This window comes from Macrotis lagotis, chromosome 1 (genome assembly GCF_037893015.1).
Source record: "Macrotis lagotis isolate mMagLag1 chromosome 1, bilby.v1.9.chrom.fasta, whole genome shotgun sequence".
Classification (NCBI taxonomy): domain Eukaryota; kingdom Metazoa; phylum Chordata; class Mammalia; order Peramelemorphia; family Peramelidae; genus Macrotis; species Macrotis lagotis.
The window spans coordinates 147,325,187-147,347,605 of NC_133658.1; the positions used below are offsets into that span (position 1 = coordinate 147,325,187).

The following is a 22,419-nucleotide window of genomic DNA, read 5'->3' on the forward strand; positions in this document are numbered from 1 at the left end:
CCCCCCCCATGGTGGTGAGCAATATGTTAGAAGTTGTACATGCTTACATCGTGTTTAACAAATTTCCATATTTAGTCCTGTTGTGAAAGAGGAATTAGAACCAAGGGGGGGGATGAAAGAAAAAAACATCAAGGAAGTTTTAAAAAGTGAACATAGTCTGCTTTGTTCTGCCTTCATGATGTTTTCTTGGATGTGGATGGCATTTTCCATAGCAGGTCTCTCAGGATTGTCCTTGATCACTGAACTGCTGAGAGGAGCATCATCCTTCATAGTTGATCATCTCACAATGCTGTTGTTAATGTGAACAATGTTCTCTTGGTTCTGCTCCATTCACTCAGCATCAATTCTTGCAATTTTTTCCATGCTTCTCTTAAATCTGGTCACTCAAGATGATTTCTTACAAAACAGTGGTACTCTGTAACATTCATATATCTTAGCTTGTTTAGCTGTTCCTCAGTTGATGGGCATCCCTTCAATTTCCAGTTCTTTGCCACTATAAAAAGTGCTGCTATAAATATTTTTGAACATGTGGGGCTTTTCTCATTTTTGATGATTTCTTTGGGATACAGACCTATTAGTGGTATTGATGGGTCAAAGGTTATGCACAGTTTTATTGCCCATTGGGCATAGTTCCAGATTGCTCTCTAGAATAGTTGGATCAGTTCACAACTCCACCAACAATGCATTAGTGTTGGTGGTGAGATCTTAGATATATTAACACAACTCTCTTCACTTTAGGCAATGGTAAGAGTTGCAGAGAAGATGCTTCTCTAATTTGCTCAGATCAGTGAAAATTCTTTATTGCTGTCCTTTATATGTGGCAGACAACAAAAATGAAATTGTCTTCAATGATCTTATATTCTGTAGGTGAAGACTATGTGTATGTACACATATGGGGTAACTAGGTGGAAAAGTAGCTGTGTGACCCTGGGAAGATCACTTAACCTTTGTTTGCGTCAGATCTCTCATCTGTAAAATAGGTATAATAGCACCTACTTCCAAGGTTGTCATGAGGATCATGTGAGACAATAATTGTAAAACATAGTGCCTAGTACTTAGTAAGTATTATATGAATGTTAGGTATTAATAATGGGTATTATATATTATATAATTATATTATATAATGCTAGGTATTAATAATAATGATACCATTAATAATGATGATAATAATGATATTACATGTCTGTATGAAATTTATGCAAACAAAAATACAAGGCACTTTAGTCTTGTGAAGAGGAAAATTGAGAAAGGCCTATTATGTAATCAATCAATGAACATTTATTAAATTCCCACCTACTATTTGCCAGAAATTAGACTAGTTTTGGAGCTGTAATGGCAAACACGTCCATTCTTTGTCTTTAAGGAACTTGCATTTTATTGGATAGATACTGATGATTCCTCTCCCCACCTTCCACACGAGTTTTATTTAGTTTAGAGATTAGTTAACTAAAGCAATTTAATTTTTTGTTTTGGTTAGGCAGTAAATCAAATGGACTTGTCTTAACTTTTTCTAAAACAGAGGTTCCTCGGGGCCTTTATTCACAAAACTTTATCATCTTAGTAGATTTAAGAGAATATGGGTTTGGGGCAGCTAGGTGGCATAGCAGATAGAGCACTGGCCTTGGAGTCAGGAGGACCAGAGTTAAAATCTGGACTCCGATACTTAATAAATTTCTAGCTGTGTGACCTTGGGTAAGTCACTTAGCCCCATTGCTTTGCCAAATTAATCCTAGTCTATAATGGACCATGCTATTTGAAATGTGGTCTGATAATCATTTATATTGATCTTACTCTGGGCTAGACACTGTGGGCTAAATTATCTCATTTGATCCTTAAAACAGTGCTGCAAGTAGGTTCTATCATTAGCCCTATTTTACAAATAAGGAAACTGAGGCAAACAGAGGTTAAATAACTTGCCTCCAGGAACATCTGGTCAAATTTGAACTCAGTTCTTCTTGACAGCTCCCAGTGCTCTGTTAATGGTGCTTCTTTATTGCTGCTCAAATTTCACATTGGGGTAGTTTTTCATTTCTGTTTAAATAATTGACTTCAGTTATTTAAGCTCTCAAAAGATGATTTCTTGAATAATTTAATTTTCTCATTTTTAAGATATTAATCCCCTAATGATTCTGGATTTCTAAAAAATTCTCATACTAAGTGTTTTCTTGGTGTTATATTTGACTAACGTGTGCCTTCTCTGTAGTAGTAAATTGCTCACTCAAGTATAATGACATTTCATTAATATTGGGCCTTTCCCATAAAAATGTGGAAGTGATTATTTCCTTAAGCTTTAAAATACTGGTTTTAAAGAGGGTAAGGAGCAATGAAGCTTATTTTTGCAGGTGAGAAAATTGACTTTGATTTCTTTAAAGTTATAGCTATATATTCTAAATTTTCAGAATGAAATCACTTTGAATGAAAATGAGTATTACTGTTTTCACTTTAGTTTTATAGTTTTTGTTTAATGATGGAAAGATTACATTTAAACAAACATTTGCATAAGGCATATTTACTATAAGGAACAGTTTGAAATTTTCCTCTAGTTTTATATTCATAGTTAGCACATTATCTAGAAACAATGATACCTCAATGAAGACCTAGAAAATGAGCTCTTAGTGTTTGTGACTGAGAGTGAATCCCCCCAATCTTTTTGCTGATATTCATCATACAGAATATATCTGGATTCTTCCATTCTCTCTAAACAGAAGAAAGTACATTTTAGGTCCCCAGTAAAAATAAACATCAATTTTGAGAGCACACAGTATTTGAGGAGACATTGAGGAATGCACAAGGATATGTAGTCATTTGTATGATGACAGCTCTAGATGATGCAACATTATGTTGTTGTTCATTCTTTTTTCTCAAGGAGGATCAATGACATCACGAGGGTGAAGTCTTGACTTGAGTGTGAATGAGATTTAAATAAGTCAGGTAGAAAAAGGGCTATAGGCAGGTAGAACACCTAAGTTAAAATCCTCTGTCACCTATTCACTGTATGAACATGGGCAAGTATATCTCAGCCTCATTTTCTTATCCATAAAATAAATGTTTTAATGAAATGGTCTCTAATATCTTTAAATCCTATATTTCAATAACCTTAAAAAATCACATTAAAATATTAGCAAGACTATGTCTCAAATAGACTAAAAAAGCAAGACAAAAAATAAGCAAATTAGGATTGGCTCTGGAACTGTCCTCCTATATCCTAGAGATGAAATAGAGAAGGCAATGAGAACTTGAATGAAGAAAGCATTTTCTATCTATTAAGTACAATGCTAAAAGCTAAGGGGGTACCTCCAGAAAAACCAAGGCAATTCTTCCTTTCAAGGTATTCTAATAGGAGAAAAAATACATCTAGGATGTTTCATCAAGTAAGAGGAAGATGCTTAGAAGTAACCCTTATGATGCAGCAGCAAAATAGTCTCTTATATATCTTATTTAGTGATTTAAAAAAATATTTGTTTTATGACATTTATCCATTTGATGGTACCAAGAAAATTGGTTTTTCCTTCTCTTTTCGCATGTGGCATTTTTTTACAGTCAACAAAATGCACTTCATAGGCATTTCACTATCACCCTGATCATCATTGATTCTCTTTGAAAATGGACAACAATATTATTTCCATAAAAAGGAAAAGGGTATTTAAAGATTTCAGAGTGGGAAAAAATAGGTTTTACTAAGAACCTTCTTTTCTGGGATTTCAGTAGTTGGTCTCTGTGGCACCTGTAGAAGGACATGTCAGGAGGAATCTCCAAAAGGATTGTTCCCTGGGATGTTGATTGCAGAGGCTGATAAAGCAGGGATAGTTGTATGGCGGTCATCACTATTTTGGGGACTCTTGGACTTATCTTTCCACAATTGACTTTTAGTCATAGGATCATATACCTAGAAGTAGAGAGGCTCTTAGATGATATCTCATTGAATTCCCTCATTTTCTGTATGAGAAAACTCATACCCAAGGGGGTTAAGTGATTTCCCAAGGTCACATGGCTAGTAAGCCTTATAAGTTAAATTTGAACCTGTGTCTTCTTAATATAGAATCACTACCCTTTCCAGTGTTCCACATTGCCTTCCTAACTCAGGAGTTTTTATCTGAAGAGCTAAAATGAAAAGTAAATTTTGTTAATTGAAAAGGAAACTTAATCTCTTCTTTAGACTAGAAGATGAAAATAAGAAGCTTATAGTGTCTTTTTGGGAGTTTGAATCACATTCTGCTCTTCAGTATCTTTTTGGTCTGTTCCTTATAATGCTCCTCTAAATATTCCCATAGCAGGAGTTAAAGTAGCAGAAAAGATTAATCTTTTGTTTATTGTGTTAAGGACATGTTTCATTTTTAAAGACCTGACAAGGAGTTTGTGCATCAGTGAAGAATATCACCTTCATTCCTTATTTATGTTGGGAATTACATCAACATTTAGAAGAGAATGGCAGCAACCTTCTTATAATTGAAATATTCGTGGGCTTGATACTGGAAAAAGAACAATAAAGCATGATGTCATCTATTGATTATATAATCTTAATCATCTTTATTTCTTTTTTTTACTTCAGAATAGGAGGAGCAGTCAGGTGGCTAAGTAGATGAAGTGTTATTGGTCTCTATGGAACTGAAAGAACTTTAAAATTACTAAGGAAAAGTATTATGGAACATTACTAAAGGATTTGAGGGACTTATTCTTAATCACAAGCTGATCATTTAGATTTTTTTCCAGTCAGTTTCAGAGCACTTTTTACAGAACAATACAAGTAAGGCAAAATATATTTAAAAAGTGAAATATTTCATTTCTGACTGGGTGTGTATATGTATGTACATATTTGATAGTGCTTTCATATATGTTTGTGTGCATATGCATATGTGTCTATACATATAGGTATGTAGCAGAACACATGTGTCATTCACCAATGTGTGTATATAAGTAAGCACACATGCACAAAGACTATACACACACACACACACACACAAACACACACACAAGTATATTTATTTGCAGGAGATGTGGTAAGAAAAAGTCGCTTAGGTGAATCAATATTAGTTTTGCTAAATACTTTAAAAAATCAGCTTTCCCTCAAAGTTATCTGTCTTCAACCTGTCGTATTATTTGTCAGAGTATACTGATATCTCATCGTTGAATGTAATGTGCTAAGCTGATTTACATTGAAGAGTAACCCATCCACATGGCATTTTAGGTTATCCTGAAGCAGTCAGTCCAGCTCCTTTTTATAGAGGAGTCATGAGCATGGCCTTTTACACCATTGTTCTTCATGGGTATTGATAAGTCTCAATTTGAACTTGAGTGGAGAAAAGTGAGGAAATCAGTCCTCAGAAGAAAGGGAAATACAAATTTTCTAGATTTGTCTTCCATCATCCCGAGCAGAATGAGATAGCATTATCTTAATCTTTCAAATTATTCAAATAGCATTGCCTCCAAACTAAGTTTGTGGAATTACCTTTAAACCTTTGCCACTTAGCTTTGTGTCTCGACCTCCTACCTGTGTATAGACCTCAATGATACATTCTCTATATGGAAATCTCATTGGTTAATGGCTAATATCTTCAGATACCTCTGAAACTCTACCACATCTTTAGCCTGCCTCTAAGCACACTGGAAATTAAAAATCAAACTTAGATTGATGGATAATCTCAGTTACATTGATGTTGGGTGCACATTCCCTTCCTGAAGGGAAGAGTGTTTGTTGGCTTGGAACAAAATGTCACAGAAGCTCACAAGTCACATTCAGTTTTTTTAGGTGCAATTATGTGCCTAAGTACATCTGCTAGCCAAATTCCTGTCTTTTCAGGGAAAAATAGCAATGATATAAGCTTTTTTGGCAAAAAAGAATACAAATTGGAGTCATTTCTAGCTGAGGTATGTGATCTCTCTGTTTAATAATCTACAATTCTCTGATGCTATGATTTATAAACTTCTGGGGGTGTACTATCAGACTCAGAATTAATTACTTCTTTACCTAAGAATTTCCTTAGACTTTCAGCATATGAATCGCCAGGCATCCTGAATCTCATTAGTGCCCAGCTGGAAAGTATCTAGAATTATAGTTAAATCTGAAAGGGCCCTTGAAGCTCATCTAATCCAGTCCCTTCATCTTATGGATGAGAAAACTGAGGAATCTGAGATGTTAGTAAAAAAAGTGATATGCCCAAGTGTATCCAGCTAACTGGAAACACAGCTGGGAAAAGAGCCCAGGTTGCTTGACACCTAACCAGCTAATTGCCCTTTTTCATACCCTAGGCAATACCATATAGTCACCCATACAGACACCTTCCCAATAGCCTCCTTCCCCCAAAATATTAACAAACTGTCAAAAGGCATAAGAAAAGAAAGACAAAATATATCTTGCTGAATTGCATTAATTCTGTAGCTGTTGATATAGCAATAGTAATAAATGACTAATTTGTAGAAATATGGAAATATATAATTTGAATATGACAACTTTTATCCCTTCCTCATCTCTCACCCCTAAATTATTGTTATATTATTTTCAAGATAACAAAATGCACTATAATAGTCCTTGAGGGTCAATGTCTATAAATCTATGAGAGTGAATAGAGTTCTAGATGAGACCTGTATATTTTGGTGTCTTCATGTTTCCTTGGAATGTGTTGTTTCAAAAACCAATTTTGACCTCTTTTCCTAAAACAATCAGTTTTCTTTCTGTATATGTGACTGAGTGTGATAGTGAGGCTCCATTATAGTACTGTTATAATATATTAGCCCTTTTTCCAGACATAAATGGCACATAACTCAAGAGAAACTTAAGATTCAAGGGACATATTAAAAGGCTTAGCAAAATATAAAGGCTATCTATATAGTTTTTATCAATTTTTAAATGAAGCACAGTGTTAAGAATAGATAGACCAGTCTGTGCAGACAACTATGCACTTTCACAGATGTGGTACGCCAGAAGTTTGCAAATTTTTTTTGAAATATTGATTTTGTAAGCTATCTTATAATCCAGTGTCTCAAGAGAAGATAAGCTCTCAGGAGTTTTCTTAACTGGAGAGTGGCCTATTTCTGTGTTAGTCAATTTTTCCACCACCAGGGTAGAGAACTCCACTGCTTCTCTCCTATTATCATTTTCACAAAATCATTTGTAGCATCATCTTCAGTGAATGATCTGCTGGAGTAGCTCAGAGCAAGTTAGTGGACTCTCAAAAATAAAGTGAATTTTGTTTATGTAATGTGAAACTTGGTATCTCAATTTATATTCCTTTAACTTTTATTGATTTATTTTCCCCAGGTGGAGAGGTAAGAGAGGTAGTTACTGCTTTCAGAGGTCCCCTGTCAGGTACTAGTGATGTTTTCTAATAAAACTAAAAATCTAGAGGATTTGGTCTGATTAACTAAAGTTGCCAGCCATTGCACTTGGCAAGACTAAGGCTAAAAGGAAAAAATAACTCAGACTTTTAAGTTTAAAGGGGGAAAATTGGTAGAAGAAGTAAAGATATTGGTAGTATCTATTCTGTGTGAGGCTAATTTTATACTCAATTGACTGCCTTTTTTGATGACTATAACAAAATTATAATTCTCAAGGTTAGAAATTTTTGTTCTTCCTCCAACTATTTACTGAAATACCAAAGTCCTAAATATAAGGCCTCAATAATATGAATCCTGGGTTCTTGAAGGTTTCATTAGGAAATATGAACTTGGGCAGGTTCTACTAACCTAGAAAGTCTCTGAATTAGTATCAGCACTTGACCATCTCAATTCTAGGCCCATATTACCAATATCATCACCTTTTGACTATTGATACCTAAAGATGTCTTGAAGGCATTCCAAACTCAGTATGCCCTAAATGATCTCATCTTCCCACTTAAATTCCCACTTTGCCCTAGGAAACCTACATCCTTTAAGTCACTCAGGATCATAGCCTCTCATAAGCTTCCTTGACTTTCCCCTCTCTCTCTTAACCCTACTGTATATTAAATGAGTTATCACATCTTGTTAATTGAAGTTCCATAACAACTCTCATATCTGTCCCTTTCTCTCTTGTCACATACCACTATCTTAGTTCAAATCTCCAGCCCTACTTGCCTCAAATATTTCAAAACTCTCCTAATTGGTTTCCTTGATCACTAATCCAACCTTAATACAGCTACCAACTCATATCCCTAAGAAAGAAATCTGACCATGTAATTTCTCTGCTCAAAAGATATCAGTAGCTCCTTGGAAAAAGTGTAAAGAAAAGGCATAAGAAAAGAAAGACAATCTATACCTTGGTGTATTGCATTAATTCTGTAGCTGTTAATATAGTAATAAATGATTAATTTACAGAAGTATGGGAAAAATATAATTTGAATATGACAACTTTTATCTCTTCCTCGTCTCCTGCCCCCAAATTATTGAGTTACATTATTTTCAAGATATAATTGTTCTTGAGTGTCAATATCTACAAATCTGTGAATGTAAACAGTTTTAGATGAGACTTGTATATTATGTCTCTAAGATAAAAAGCACAATTCTCAGCCCAATGTAGTCATACTTCAGCCATTTCACAATACTCTTTTTTTTTCCTTCAAGGCAACTTGAACACTAGCTATTCTTTGAACTGAACTGGGTGTTTCTGCCATGTCTGCAGTATTCTTCCTTCTCTCCTCTACTTCTTGGAATCCTGAGAATCTTTCAAGGCTGAATTCAAACCTCTTCACAATTCTCCAACACAAACCTTCCCTTAGTTAATACTTTCTTGCCCAATGTTATCTCGTATATATTTGGTTATATGTTAATTTCCATTCCCACTCCCACTCTCCAATCTGCTATAATATAATCTCCAGGGCATACTGTTTTTCATTTTATTTCTTTATCTCCAGCACAGCTACAACATTTTTCTTGAACCATGCTTGATAGTACTGGGAAGTGTGTAACCACCACTCCTAGGACAACTGAGACTGGCTGGTCTCTTGAGCATGGGATCTCTGAACTGATGACTGAGCTGATGGGGTGTCTATATAAAGTCTGAGCCCCTCAAAATGGTGGTTTACCATCTTGCCTAAAGAGGAGCAAACCAATCAGTTTAGAAATGGAGTAGATCAGAACTCCCATGCTGATTGTCACCTGACCCATGAGTAGCCATTATGGTTCTAGCCTGAGTGAGATAGGGATACCTAATTTTAAAAACAAATTGGGAGCCAGAGGGAGAGAAAGGGAAGCAAATAAACATTTATTAAGTGTCTCCTGTTTGCCAGGAACTATTGATGTAAATTACATTTGCAAATGTTTATCTCACCTGATCAACAAAAAAAATCATTCAGTCTTGTATTCTTTTGAATTCCCTGAAACCTTTAAAAATAAAAGAACAAAATAGTTCTCAGTTTTAGGTTTTCCAGTTTCCTTTTTTTTTTAATTTAAAAAATTTTATGATGAATTTGATAACAGGCATCAACAGACATGATTATGTCAATATATAAAGAACACCAAACTTGTGGGACTGGGTGATTAAGAAGATAGTTCTTTCTTCAACATTATTGGGGAAATTCTTAAGAAAGAAAGTTTTCAGGGGGGATGATGAATTCTGTTTTAGACATAGTTAGTTTGAGATGCCTATGAGACTTCCACTTTGAGACGTCCAAAATTGAGTTGGTGACACAAGACTGTAGTTCTGACGAGAGACTAAAGCTAGATGTAAAGATCTGAGAATCAAATCATCTATATAGTGACAAATAATTGTGTTCATAAGAACTTATGAAATCATCAAGTAAATCAGGGTAGAGCAAAATGAGAAGATGACTCAGGGCAAAACTTTGAGGAATAACCATGATAAGTGTACATGCTACAGATGAAGAATAGTTCTATATTGGTAATTTCAAGATGAGTTTTTCAGTAGAAGGCTTATCTCTTGATTGTATGATTTACAAGTAAAATATTAGCAAGACAAATTAATGTTTATAGCTGGTCTAAAATACCATATGATTCTTAGCTCTGCCCCTTCTTTCACCAATTCTGCCACTGCCATGTGAGGACCAGACAAGACTGAGAGCCATTTTGTATTTTTCTTTGCTAATTGGTTGTCAGTGGCAATTAATTCATTATCTAATTGCTAGTCTACAAATAATTAGCTTCTCCATATTTAACTCTTTGACATCTCCCTGAAAAGTAGACTCAGTCTATGGCTGGAACCATATTGGAAAGTTTTTTTTTCCCTTGGGCATCACACCATGAGGAGGCACTGGAGTAAGACTTGGAGGGGAATCTTAAAATGTCATTGCAAAAAAATTCACAATTCTCAACCCAACTCTGCCACTTCCTTTTCATGTGATCTAACATAAGTTATTGATCTTTTTTGAGTTTCAGTTTTTAAATCTGTAAAATGGGGATAATATTTGCCCTGAGAGGAGAGGCACCATGTTCTCCCTAGTGGTTACAGGATTAGCCTGCGAATTAGAATAACCAGGGCTCCAGACCTATCTTGGACACAGACTTGCTGCATGAAATTGGGAAACTCCCTTTAGCTGTTACGATTCTTAGCAACTCTTAATAGAGAGCATTTCCACAACTTGGATATCCCCAATATTTTTTAAACCAATAATGAAATCCTAGGTCAGGGCTGAAATAAAAAACTTCACCAACCCCTATATCAGATATCTATTGTAATTCCTTTAATAATAAGGATGTTTTTGGAAACAAATGCCATATTGAGGTTTACCATTGTTGCAGATCTTTTTTTGTAATTTGACTTTGGGGAATGAAGCTTATTTCAATCTCGGTGTTATTGATGCTCTGTGGGAGCATAATAGCTTGCTTATTAATTTTGAGAATAAAATGAGATAATACATGGGAGAAAATATTGAAAACTGAAAACTTTGCATTTACAAACAGTTATTAAGCTTACTTAATTAGTCAGAGTTTATTTAACTGATAAGGATTTTCCATTTTATATTTTTAGTTTAAATTCATAATGAAATGGTACAAATAGATGAACTGGTTCTGTGTAAAAGATTAGATTATTCATCTTTTACTCATTTTAAATATGTACATTTGAAAATGTGTATCTAGTTTCTCTATTTGATTAAAAAATCATTTCCAATAGTAAGTACTAAAATCATCAGATCACTATATCCCTCTTGCAATTTTTTTTCCCTTAGATACCATTATCCTTTTAGTAAGATATCTAACATCATCATTTTTCAGTCAGGCAAGTATATAATTTTATCTTATAGTTGTTCTTATTGCTGAAGTTATCATGCCAAAATTCTATAATCAAGTTCTTAGAAAAAATAGAACTAGACTGCCTATTCAGAAGCTTAAAATAGCCATAACATGTAAGGAAATTAATAGCTTCTTTTCTGGTTTTACACTTTCCAGATTTCTCCAACTTGCTCAGCCTGCTACCTTACCTTACCTAAGACATTCCCAACATCTTATTTTTTAAATTTAATAACATTATTTTTTCAATTAACTATCGTTCTTTTCTTCTACTTCCTATTTCACTAGCCCTCAACTGAACCAGAGATAGAGAAAAAGGAAACCTTCATCAGAAATTTGCTTATTGCAAAGCAAGTTTCCTCATTTGTCATATCCAAAAATATGTCTGATTTTTGCATTTTCAGTCCATCACCTCTCTGTCAGGAGGTGGGTAGCAAATTTCAACTTGGAATCTGACTTAGCCACCAGGAATCATGGTCTATTATTGCACTGATTGGAGTGCCAAAGGTTCTCTAAGTTATTTTTCAAACCATTGTTAACTAATGAGACTTTTATTGAATCTAATAAGGTACATCTTTTTTCTTAGTTAAGTTAAAATTGCTTTAAGAATTTTGTTGAAGGAAAAAAAGTCAAAGACTAGGTATTAGAATTGGATAACCTTAAAGACTAATTGGGAATCTCGTTAGAATCATGAAATCTAAAGTTGGTAGGAAGTTTAAAAATTTGTGGTCGAATTTTATTAGTAACTCATGAAAAAATTCCATTTTAAATATGAGTGATGCCAAGTAAGCCCTGTGGTATGACATATGTCCTTATAACACACCTTTGACCTTGTATAGATAGCAAATAAAATACCACCAGCCTTGTCACAGTTTCACTTCATCTAATGCAGGTTTCACTCAGGAATCTTCCCATAAGAAGCCTAGAATATACTAGGTGGGAAGATTAAAATACCTGAAATATCGGGGGGAAAAAACCCCAACACATTAGTATTGTATTCTGTTTTTAGGCATATGTTTTTTAGAGGCCATTAAATGAAATTATTATTATTTTACTTAATTTTTAATTTATCATCAAAATTTTATATTCGCATTATGCTTTTCTCTAAATATTTCTCTCCTGTAGAGAGAGATGTCTAAATTGGAGTAGTTTCCCTGTGCCCAACTATGTTGTCTACTCCAAGATTATTAGAGGTAACAGAGAAATCTTTGACAATGAAAAGATCACATAGGATGTTAAAATACAGTTTGGAGTTAACATTCCAGAATAGTCACTAACCATTTCCTTCCTTGATCACTCCTTTGGGTATCCTAGTGATTTCCCCATTCCAGTTTTTTTCTGTGGAATTTTGGTATAGTAAAAATGACCCTAGCTTTGATGTCAGAAGATCTGAGTTTTAATTCTACTTCTGATACTTACTAAAGGAGTAATATTGGGCATGTCAATTAATTTAACTACCTTGGACCTTCATTTCCTCATCTAAAAAATGAGGGAGGGGAAGGGATATTGGACTAAATGTCCTCATATGTCACTAGAGTTGATCTCTAGTTCTGTAGCCTAAATGCTACTCATCATTTCAAATGCTTTAACCTTTTTTCATATTTCTCTCCAATCAATAACGCTCTTTACCTTCAGAACTCAAATTGCATCTTTTTCACAGAATCTGAAGCCTAGCAGATGAGAGGAATGTTAAAACCCTTAACTGTTCCAGCACTCAGTTGAAGTATTGTTTTTAACATCTGTCTTTGTGACCCTAAAAATTCAATGCTCTTTTGGCCCCAGGCAGCTCTCTAAATCTTTGCCAATCTGCATTTTGCTAGGTGTAATTTTCCTCTACCAAAGAAACTGTAGATCTGGATAAAAAAAAAACCCCACCCCCTCTGACCAACCAAATAACAACAACCTAGGAAAAAATCAGAGTCCTATATATAGTTCAATGAGTATATATCTGTATTGCTGTCATATCTAATCTCTACAAAACTGTTAACTCCTTCAGGGTAGTAATTTCTTAGTCTTACTGAAGCTTTGTATCCCACCAGTGTTATATCTCCTCCAGGGTTCAGTTGGCACATAGAATGGTGATATAGATACTGTTACTCTTAGTATGTCTCCTGAAGTAGATCCTGTTTTTGTAAAGCCTATCTTCTTTTAACTGCTATCCATTGGTCCTTCTATCCTCTGGTACTCTTGACTTCAAAATAATTAAGAAAAAATTACAAGCTAAATGTTATCATTTTGTAAAGTTGTGATAAACCATATATATTTTTAACCAAATCTCTGTTATTCCCCATCCTAATTTTTTTTAAAAAATAGAGATGATGAAGAGAAAAAAAAATCTTCAGAAGGAACTGATGAGAAGGCTAATGGAACCCATCCAAAGACCATCAGTCGCATTGGCAGCACCACTAATCCTTTCCTGGACATTCCTCATGACCCAAATGCTTCTGTTTATAAAACTGGATTTCTGGCTCGAAAAATCCATGCAGATATGGATGGAAAGAAGAGTAAGCAATTTTGTTTATTGTCATTTTCACATTATCCATATATCAGTCTCCATATTCAGGATTTGGAATGAATTATACTGTTGTGCTTTATTCCACTTGAGGCACTAGAAGTCACATTTTTATCAGATTGTAATCTCTATATCGTAAGAACATAAATTATTTAAATGTCTTTAAATCCCCCTCAGGACTTAGTACAGTTCTTTACACATGATAGGCACTCAATAAAAGTTAATTTTTTTGCTTTCAAGGATTTTTAAATTAATTTATATTAATATTTCGTTTTCCCTAGTTGCATTTAAAATATTTTTTAAGAGAGGCTTATTGAGTTAGATTTAATCAAATGTAAGTGATTTTCTTTTTATTTGCAAGTGAAAAAAATGCTTTTGAAGGTGTATGAAAGTATTTTCTAATAAAATACCTGCCCTTCTGCAAATGTCATCACAGAATATTTTTTAAAGAATTTTTATTTGTTATTTACATATATACATTATTTACAAATAATTTTAATAAAATTTATTAACAAATGTTATTTATTTTTTTAATATCTTGATGTTCATATTGATCTTCTTGTAGTAGATTAAACCAGAAGATACAATAGAAATTGCAAGTAAATAGATCACTTCCTGGTTCTCTTTCCCTTGCTGAGAAACGTTTTAGATTAAGAAATAAAAGAGACACCAGTAGTTTAGAAATTACCCAGAAGCCTCATCATATATAATTTCTTCTTGTGTAATTCCCTTTATCCTTCTTGAGAAGTATTGTATACATCAAAGAATTTTAGCATTATAGAATGTTAAGAGCTTAAGGGGATTTCAGAGACAATCTAATAATTTAATCTTTTGTTTTACATATAAGGAAACTGAAGCTTAGTAAAGTTAGCTAATTTGTCCAAACACCTATATAATGAGAGATTTGTTGATCTCTGCTCTTGGGGCCTTTATACTTTACCACATTTTGCATTTTTAAATGATAAAATAATAAGAAAGAAAGATAATTGCATCTTTAGTTTATGAAACTTTAGGCTCCACAGATTTGTCTTTGATTACCAATTATTCATATTAATTTCTTAGGGCAGAATTTGCTATATAGTCCCAACAACGGACTCTTAACTGTTATCTCAGTGACCTCTGAGCTGAGCTTTGAAGGAAGCTGGATACTTTATTACTTCTAGAGAACCTGGTTCTAATGATCTACTGAACACTTTTCCAATTAAGCAGTGGAGATTTATTTATGTTCTTTGGGTTCAGCATTATTGTTTGGTGGAAAACTATTCTGTTTTTTTTTTTACACATGTACAAACATGGCCAGATGTTGTTCTATTGACAGTTACTGCTGAAGTATGTGATAGGTAAATGAATATTCAGGTCAAAGCTCTATGGAGAGAGTATTTTCTCATACAACCTTGATTAACCTGTCTCTTAAGGGATCACTTTAGCTGTCTTGAGTTGGTATGTTTAATTTTTTTTCTTTTTTAATATTTGTTATGAAGTCAGAGGACCAGTTAACAGATTGAAGTTATGATTTAAAAAAACACATTTTAGAAACATGAATTTTAAAAATATTTTATTTATTTGTTTATTATTTTAAAGATTTGCTCAGCTTAAAATTTTAACAACCTGAGGCAAATAATGATTAAAGGAACAGGTTGGATCTCTCATAGAGGAGCAGTATTTACCAGGTTCATTAAATTTGACATTTTGAGAGTGTTTAGAAAAGTTAAATCAAGAATGCAAATTTATTTTTCTGGATTATATCAAGTAAAAAACATCACCCACAACTTTATAACTTACCTAAATCAACTGCTTTGAAATGAGGGGCAGCAGCAGGTAGCCCTTGATCCTAGGGAGGCAGGGGCAGGTAGATTCGCTAAGTGGTCGAGTCCAAAAGTGAAGTCCAACACCAATATGGCGAACCTCCAGCCCCAGGTAGAAATATCAAGTAGGTTCAAGTTTCTGTGCCTGTTAGTATTGGGGATTCCAACCCAAGAGTGGCCAATACACTTTTATCCTAGGTGAGAATGAGAGACATAGGCTCTCAAAAAAAAATAAAAAAAGGAATTAGATGAGGGGCAGTATAGTGTAGTAGAAAGATATTGAATCTAGAGTCATATTATCTGGTTCCAAATTCTGACTGCTATTTAGTACATGAGTGGCTCCAATTGGGCAGGTCACCATTTTCTGTTTGTTTCCATATGACCTTTAAGATCTCTTCTAGTTCTGTATCTGTACCTTTTTTATCTTGTGACTAAAGCATCTGGGAGACTCTGGAAAATGACCTAAAGGCACATGCCCTCAAAATGTCATTAAAAGATATGTATGAATGGTTCCTCTACAAGATGGAAACTGCATACTTCCTTGCCATAACTTCTAAATGTCATATGTTTATTGTATGGGGACTGAAGTACAATCATAGTATTCTTGGTGGTGCAATAGATAGAGCACTGGGCTGAGAATCAGGAAGACTTCTCTTACTGAATTCAAATATGACCTTAGATGCTTACTAGCAAGGTGATGCTGGTCAAGCCACTTAACCCTGCCTACCTCAGTGCCCTCATTTGTAAAATAAGTTGGATAAAGAAATGGTAAACTGCTTCAGTGTCTCTGCCAAGAAAATCTCAAATGGAATCACAGGGTCACATGTGACTGAAAAGGGAATGAACAACAGTAAATTGTACAAGGGTAACATAAGATTACTCTTTTTTAAAATTTAGATCTGTGATTCCATCAGTATGTAGACTTTTCATTTGTAGATGACAGTTTAGTAACTTGTCTGTACTCTTTGAGAGATGGTGATGGTTTTCAGAGGGAGCTTCTCTAGTTTGTGTCAGAGGAAGGATTTGAACCTAGGGCTTCCAAAGCCATTCTGTTTACTATTATGTAGCCCTCTTTATGTAGGAGACTTAAAGCACCATACTTTAAAAAAAAAAGTCTTCCTCAAATAAAGAGCTCATACTTCCTAGGATTGTATGTGGTCTTTGATAATGATAGTTGGCTTGTGTGTAGATATTGCCAGAGGCAGTTGAAGGCTCTTAGTAATCTGTAATGTTCTATGATTTGTTCATTGAGTTAGTTCTCTGTGAAGAACTTAGAGGTAGAACATGGATAATAGTCAGGACTGGAAGGATGAATGAACTGCGTCCTGTAAGGGTGATTTGAAGGACTTGGATTATTAGCCTGCAGAAGCAGAAAACTCATAACTGTCTTCAGATATTTGAAGGACAGATATATAAAAGGGATTAGGTTTACTCTACTTGACGTCAGACAACAGAACCAGGAGCAATGAGTAAGAGAGATTCCAAGAGGCAAAAATGAAACCTGATGTCATGAAAAACTTCCTCAGAGAGGTGGTGGACTTGAGGTGCAGAATGAGACACATGTTTTTTGACATGACCAAAGCTTGACTTAGTTTCTTATTTGTTTTTTTCTTTGGAGAAAATGGGGACAAAAGGAATTTCAAAAATGGTTCCCTATTCTCCATCTTTCAAAAATGAGAAGAGAATAAAAGATAGGCCAGGATGAATTATAGACATGCAGAGTAGTTTTGAAAGGTTATATATTAAATCAATTATGTACTTTTTAAATTTATTTATTTTCATCCATATGCACATATATATTTTTAAATTAACAAAATTTCCTTTCATGCTCCCTTAAACAGTCAGGTTAATATTGTACATCCATATTTTGATCAACATTCAGGAAAAAGAGATACAAAAGAGATTATTTTTATGAAGTGTTCATCAGATTCTGGAGGATTGTTTGTATGCGTGTGTGTGTGTGTGTGGTTTTGTTTTTCTTCCTCTGGATGGGGACAATATAGTCCATAGCCAGTTTAATACAGTTTTCCTAGTTCTCTGAACTGCTGAGGGGAGCTGCTTCCATCAAGGTTGTTCATCTCATAATGTTGTTGTTGATGTGTACATTGTTCTCTTGGTTCTACTCCCTTTGTTCAGTATCACATCCAGTTTTGGAGAGGTTGTGGGAGGATTGGGACGTTTATTGCCTTGCTAGTGGAGTTGTGAATGGATCCAACTTTTCTGGAGAGCAATATGGAACTATGCCCAAAGAATAATAAAACTTGTTCATACCCTTTGACCTAGCAAGTCCAATTCTAGGTCCATATCCAGAAGAAATTATGTAAAAAAAGGGAAAAGTCCTACATGTTCCAAAATATTCATAGCATTCTTTTTGTAGTGGCAAAGAATTGGAAATTGAGGGGATGGATACCCATCATTTGGGGAATGGTTAAACTAGTTATGGTACATGAATACCATGGAGTATTAGTTCTATAAGAAACCATAAATGGTCAAACTCTAGAGAAGCATGGAATGACTTACAGGATCTGATGCTGAGTGATTATATACTTCAAAAGCTCTATGTAATAATGATGGCTAGCAATTTTATAGCACTTTAAAATTTGCAATGCACTTTGATCTTCACAATAAATATGTGAATTAAATTCTATTGTTATCCTCATTGTCCTGAAGAGGAAACTGAAGATGAGAGGAGTTAAGTGACTTGCTCAAAGTCACCCAGCTAGTAAGACTATCATCATAACACTTAGAAGCTAATGAAATGGAGTTGGGCCACTATCAGAGGCTATGGCTTCTTCTTTCTTCCTTCCATGAAGTTTGCAACCCTTCTGCAACTGTCTGAGAATCAATCATACTGCATTCAGTCAGTCAATAAATACTATGGACCAAGTATAGTTTTAAGTGCTAATGATTCAAAAGGGGCATAACACAGTCCTGATCTTCAAGGAGCTCCCAGTCTCCTGGGGGAGACACCTTGTGAACAAACGTAGAGGACAAATCCATTCTATCTATTGAACGAATATATGTCCTACCTGTTTAATGAGACTCTTTGAACTTAGTTGGTTCTCAATGGGTCCTAAGAAAACAGATGTGTAGTCTATTGTTGAGCCATTTTCATTCTTGTCAGATTCTTCCACATCCCACTGGGGGTTTTCTTGGCATCTGCCATTTTTTTCCTAGCTCATTTGATAAATGAGGAAAATAAGGCAAACAGGGTTAAGTGTCTCACCCAGAGTCCCATACTAGGAAGTGACTGAGGCTATATTTGAACTCATGAAGATGAGTCTTCTTGACTCCAGACCCATCTTCCTCTCTCCCTCTCCCTTCCTCTCCCCCATTTCTCTCACCCCCTCTCCTCCTTTCTCCCTCTCCCTCTTTTTCGCTCTCTCCCTCTCTCTGTCTCTCTTTTTCCTCTATACCACCTGGCTGCCCTAAGTCTAGTCTATTACTGGACCCATATTCTTGCAGACCATGTCTGATCATAACTAGATGAAGCTTAAAATTTTATATCATATGAACTTAGAGAAGTCATGTAGCCTTTTAAAAATAACAATACCTTAGAAATAATTAAAGAATCTTTATTTGGCAGACTGTATAATTACCATGTGTTATTTCTCCATGACATTTATAATGTGGATAGCAGGTGGGCATGGGTTCTGATCCAAGTTCTAATATTTAATAACTGTCCTCCATACCTGGAACCTCTCACTCCTCATCTTTGTCTCCTAGCTTCTCTGACTTTCTTCCTAATTTGAGTTCATTCCATCCCATGTTATTACCTTCCCTCAATTACTATTCCCCACTTTTTCCAACTCCTGTTCCTTTAGTCTGTAAACTCCTTTAGGGCAGGAAATGTTTTTGAAGCCCCACTTCTTAGCACAGTGCCTGCCTAGAACATGGAAGCCATATGATAAATGTTGGTTGACTGATCAACTTACTAGCTAACAAGTTTAGCTAAACTGAGACTTATTAAACCAAAAATGATCTGGATCTGTAGTGTTGCTGTGCATTTTCACACCAGTTTGCCATGCTTATGAAACACTATCTCTTCATTCTTCTATTCCTCTTATTTATTAAACATATATTACATATCAAACAATGTATTTTAAAAAAAGAAATACATACTATTAGAGAAGACTCCTGTTCTCAAAAAGCTTCTGTTCCTAGGTGGAAAATGATATTATCAGGAACAAAATAGACATTTAAAAGCTACAGAAAAAATAATGCAGTGAAAAATATCATGCAGAATATTAAAATTTGAAGAGGATAAAATAATAACCCAACTATATGTTCTTCTCATGCAAAACCATAAAGATTAATAGCTAGCATCTATAAGCATTTAGAAAACACTATATGATTAGTTGCTTGACAAATGTCTTCCTGACCTAGCTATTATTGTTTCCAGGGATACCTATTTTATATTCCTACACTAACAGACCAAATGAATAAACTGAAAATCTGTCTTCTGATCTGCTCTTCATTCCTTATCTACTAATTCAAATGTTTTTCTTTCCTATTCTTAAAGTGATCATGCCAATGCAACTATATTAATATGAAATTCTTAAGTTGAAATCTTACTTTATTTTTAAAGTTAACTTTGAAACATATCATATTTGTGTGAAATTCAGTGGGATATATTGTCCAATGGATGAAAGTTTCTAATTTAATGTCTACTGTAAGAAAATATATTCAATTGAACAAAATTTATTAAGCACCTATTTTTTAAACCAGGATATAGAAATTAACAGACCAACTCTGGTCCTTAGACATCTTATGTTTATTTATTTTAACTTTTATTTAGGGGACAACATATTCTAAGTCACTGAGAAGGGACATGGCTTTATGAAAGCTTCTCTGATATAAACTGATTAATACTAGCCTCCATTCTGCTACTGGCCAGGTGGGGCCTGAATAGATTTGGAAAATGATTTAAATTTGTTCAAAATTCAGTGAATTGTCAACATACTTTGTAAAAGATCTATCAGCAATGCAAATGCAAAATTACCTCTGACTTTGGATAAGCACTGCCAGCAAAACCAAAAAATCGTTATAAGGTTCTTGTAATGAGGTATTCAGATTTTAAGAACTTTGCCTTGATTACTCTGAAAAGCAAAGAAAAATAGGAGAATTAGCTTCTACTCTGAAAGCAGTTTGTTTAATCCTTTTATCTCAAATTGGATCTAACAGTCCTTCTGGTTTTGAGTGGCTGTAATGGTTTTCAAACTAGATTTCAACTCAAACAGGCAGATCTGTCAGTCTGTCTATCTATAACCAGATATGTAGCATATTTCCTTTAAAGAGTTAAGAAAACTGCAGATTTTTGGCAGATTTTGCAGATTGTGGCAGATTTTTTTTTCTGTGGAGAGTAATGAATGGCCTAGGAAAACTAATTCAATCAAAATTTTATTCAGGTAAAATTTCATTCCAGTGTCAAGATCCACCCCTGGAAGCATCTGTGTTTGAGTGTAATGAGAAAAGATGGTGAAGTTTTCTGAAAATCATTAGGATTGTGGTATTTCTAAACTGCACCAGACCTTAGAAATCATCTGATCCAACTCACTCATTTTATAATTGAAAAGACTGAGCCCCAGAGAGGGATTCCTTGTCCAAAGTCACTTAGTAAATAATGGAGTGGAAACTGGAACTTGGGTATCCTACTTCCTAATTTACTGCTCTTTTCACTATGCCATATGCATTTTTAGTTTGCTTATGGAATTAAATAAGCATTTATTAAGGGCTTATTTTGTGCTTCTAATGTACTGGAGTTATAAATATAAAAGCAAGGTAGCATTCTCATGGAGTTTTCTTTTATTTAATTTTTTAAAAAAATTATTGATCATTAATTTTTTCCATTTTCTCTATGACCTTATTCTCCTTTTTTGACCATATCTAAAAATGTGCAGCTCATTCTGCATATACTAGTTCATCTACTCTTTTAGGAGATAAATGGCATTCTTTATCATCATTGACCATCTAGAGTCATGGTTGGTCATTAATCAGCAGTTCCTCTAATCAACATCCATTACACTGTTATGGTATGGATCAGCAGTATGGATTAAAGAACAGACAGATGACTTTGAATTTAGAAAGACCTGGATTAAATTCCGGTTTCTAATACATGGGCTCATTATGTGTAGGGATTGTTTCATTCTTTGTAGTTGTATTCCAGCACCAATTCTTTGTATATAACATAGTAGGTGATTAATAAATATTTTTGGTTGATTGTGTGATTAGATCACTTAACATTTAAATACAAAAGACAGTTCTCTAAAACTGTAGATTAAAGACTTTGATTCAGTTGAGGAAATTTTCAAATCTAGAGTTCTTCCTCAGTTGGGGAAGGATTTTTAAAAGGAAAAAAAGATTAAAATGTGCTTACTAAGATCCTGGTAGATTATTACCATTGACATCAGTAAAAAAATCTTAAATACCCATTTTTTTGAGACTTTGAGGCATTCATTTTGATTCAGGATGATAGCTTTTTTCTAAAGCCTTTGTAAAAGATTTATTTAGGAAAATAATAATAACAACAACAACAACAATAATATTATAATAATAATTATTATTAGTATTATTATTGTCTATTCTATTCCATCCTGTCACCCCCAGCAGATGACCTCCCCCCATTAAATCTTGCTGCTTTGCTTATCTTCCATCTCTTCCTGTCCATAGACTATTTCTCTATTGCCTATAGACATTCCCATTTCTTCCCTCATCCTCAAAACAACTTTTTTTGATCTATCCATTCTCACTGTTGCCTCATTTATCTCCTGCCTTTTTGTGGCTTAATTCCTTCAGATGGCCACCTTCTTCCTCTCCTCTGACCTCATCATTCACTTGGAACTTTTCTCTTCAGTTATTAATGATCACTTAAATGCCATACCCAATGACTTTTTCTCAATCCTCATCCTTTCGGTCATCAACAGTCATCCTTTTCACCTCTCTTTT

General features: G+C 34.4%; 1 protein-coding gene across 11 annotated transcripts in view; it reads left to right on the top strand.

The window, feature by feature from the left end:
* The window catches only part of PSD3 (pleckstrin and Sec7 domain containing 3), a 765,972-nt gene that overhangs the window by 647,025 nt on the left and 96,528 nt on the right, over positions 1 to 22,419 (top strand). For all 11 annotated transcript variants that reach the window (XM_074209077.1, XM_074209078.1, XM_074209080.1 and 8 more), the window contains one exon: positions 13,471 to 13,661. In XM_074209077.1, coding sequence (XP_074065178.1) covers positions 13,471 to 13,661 — 191 coding nt within the window. The remainder of the gene's footprint in view (positions 1 to 13,470; positions 13,662 to 22,419) is intronic.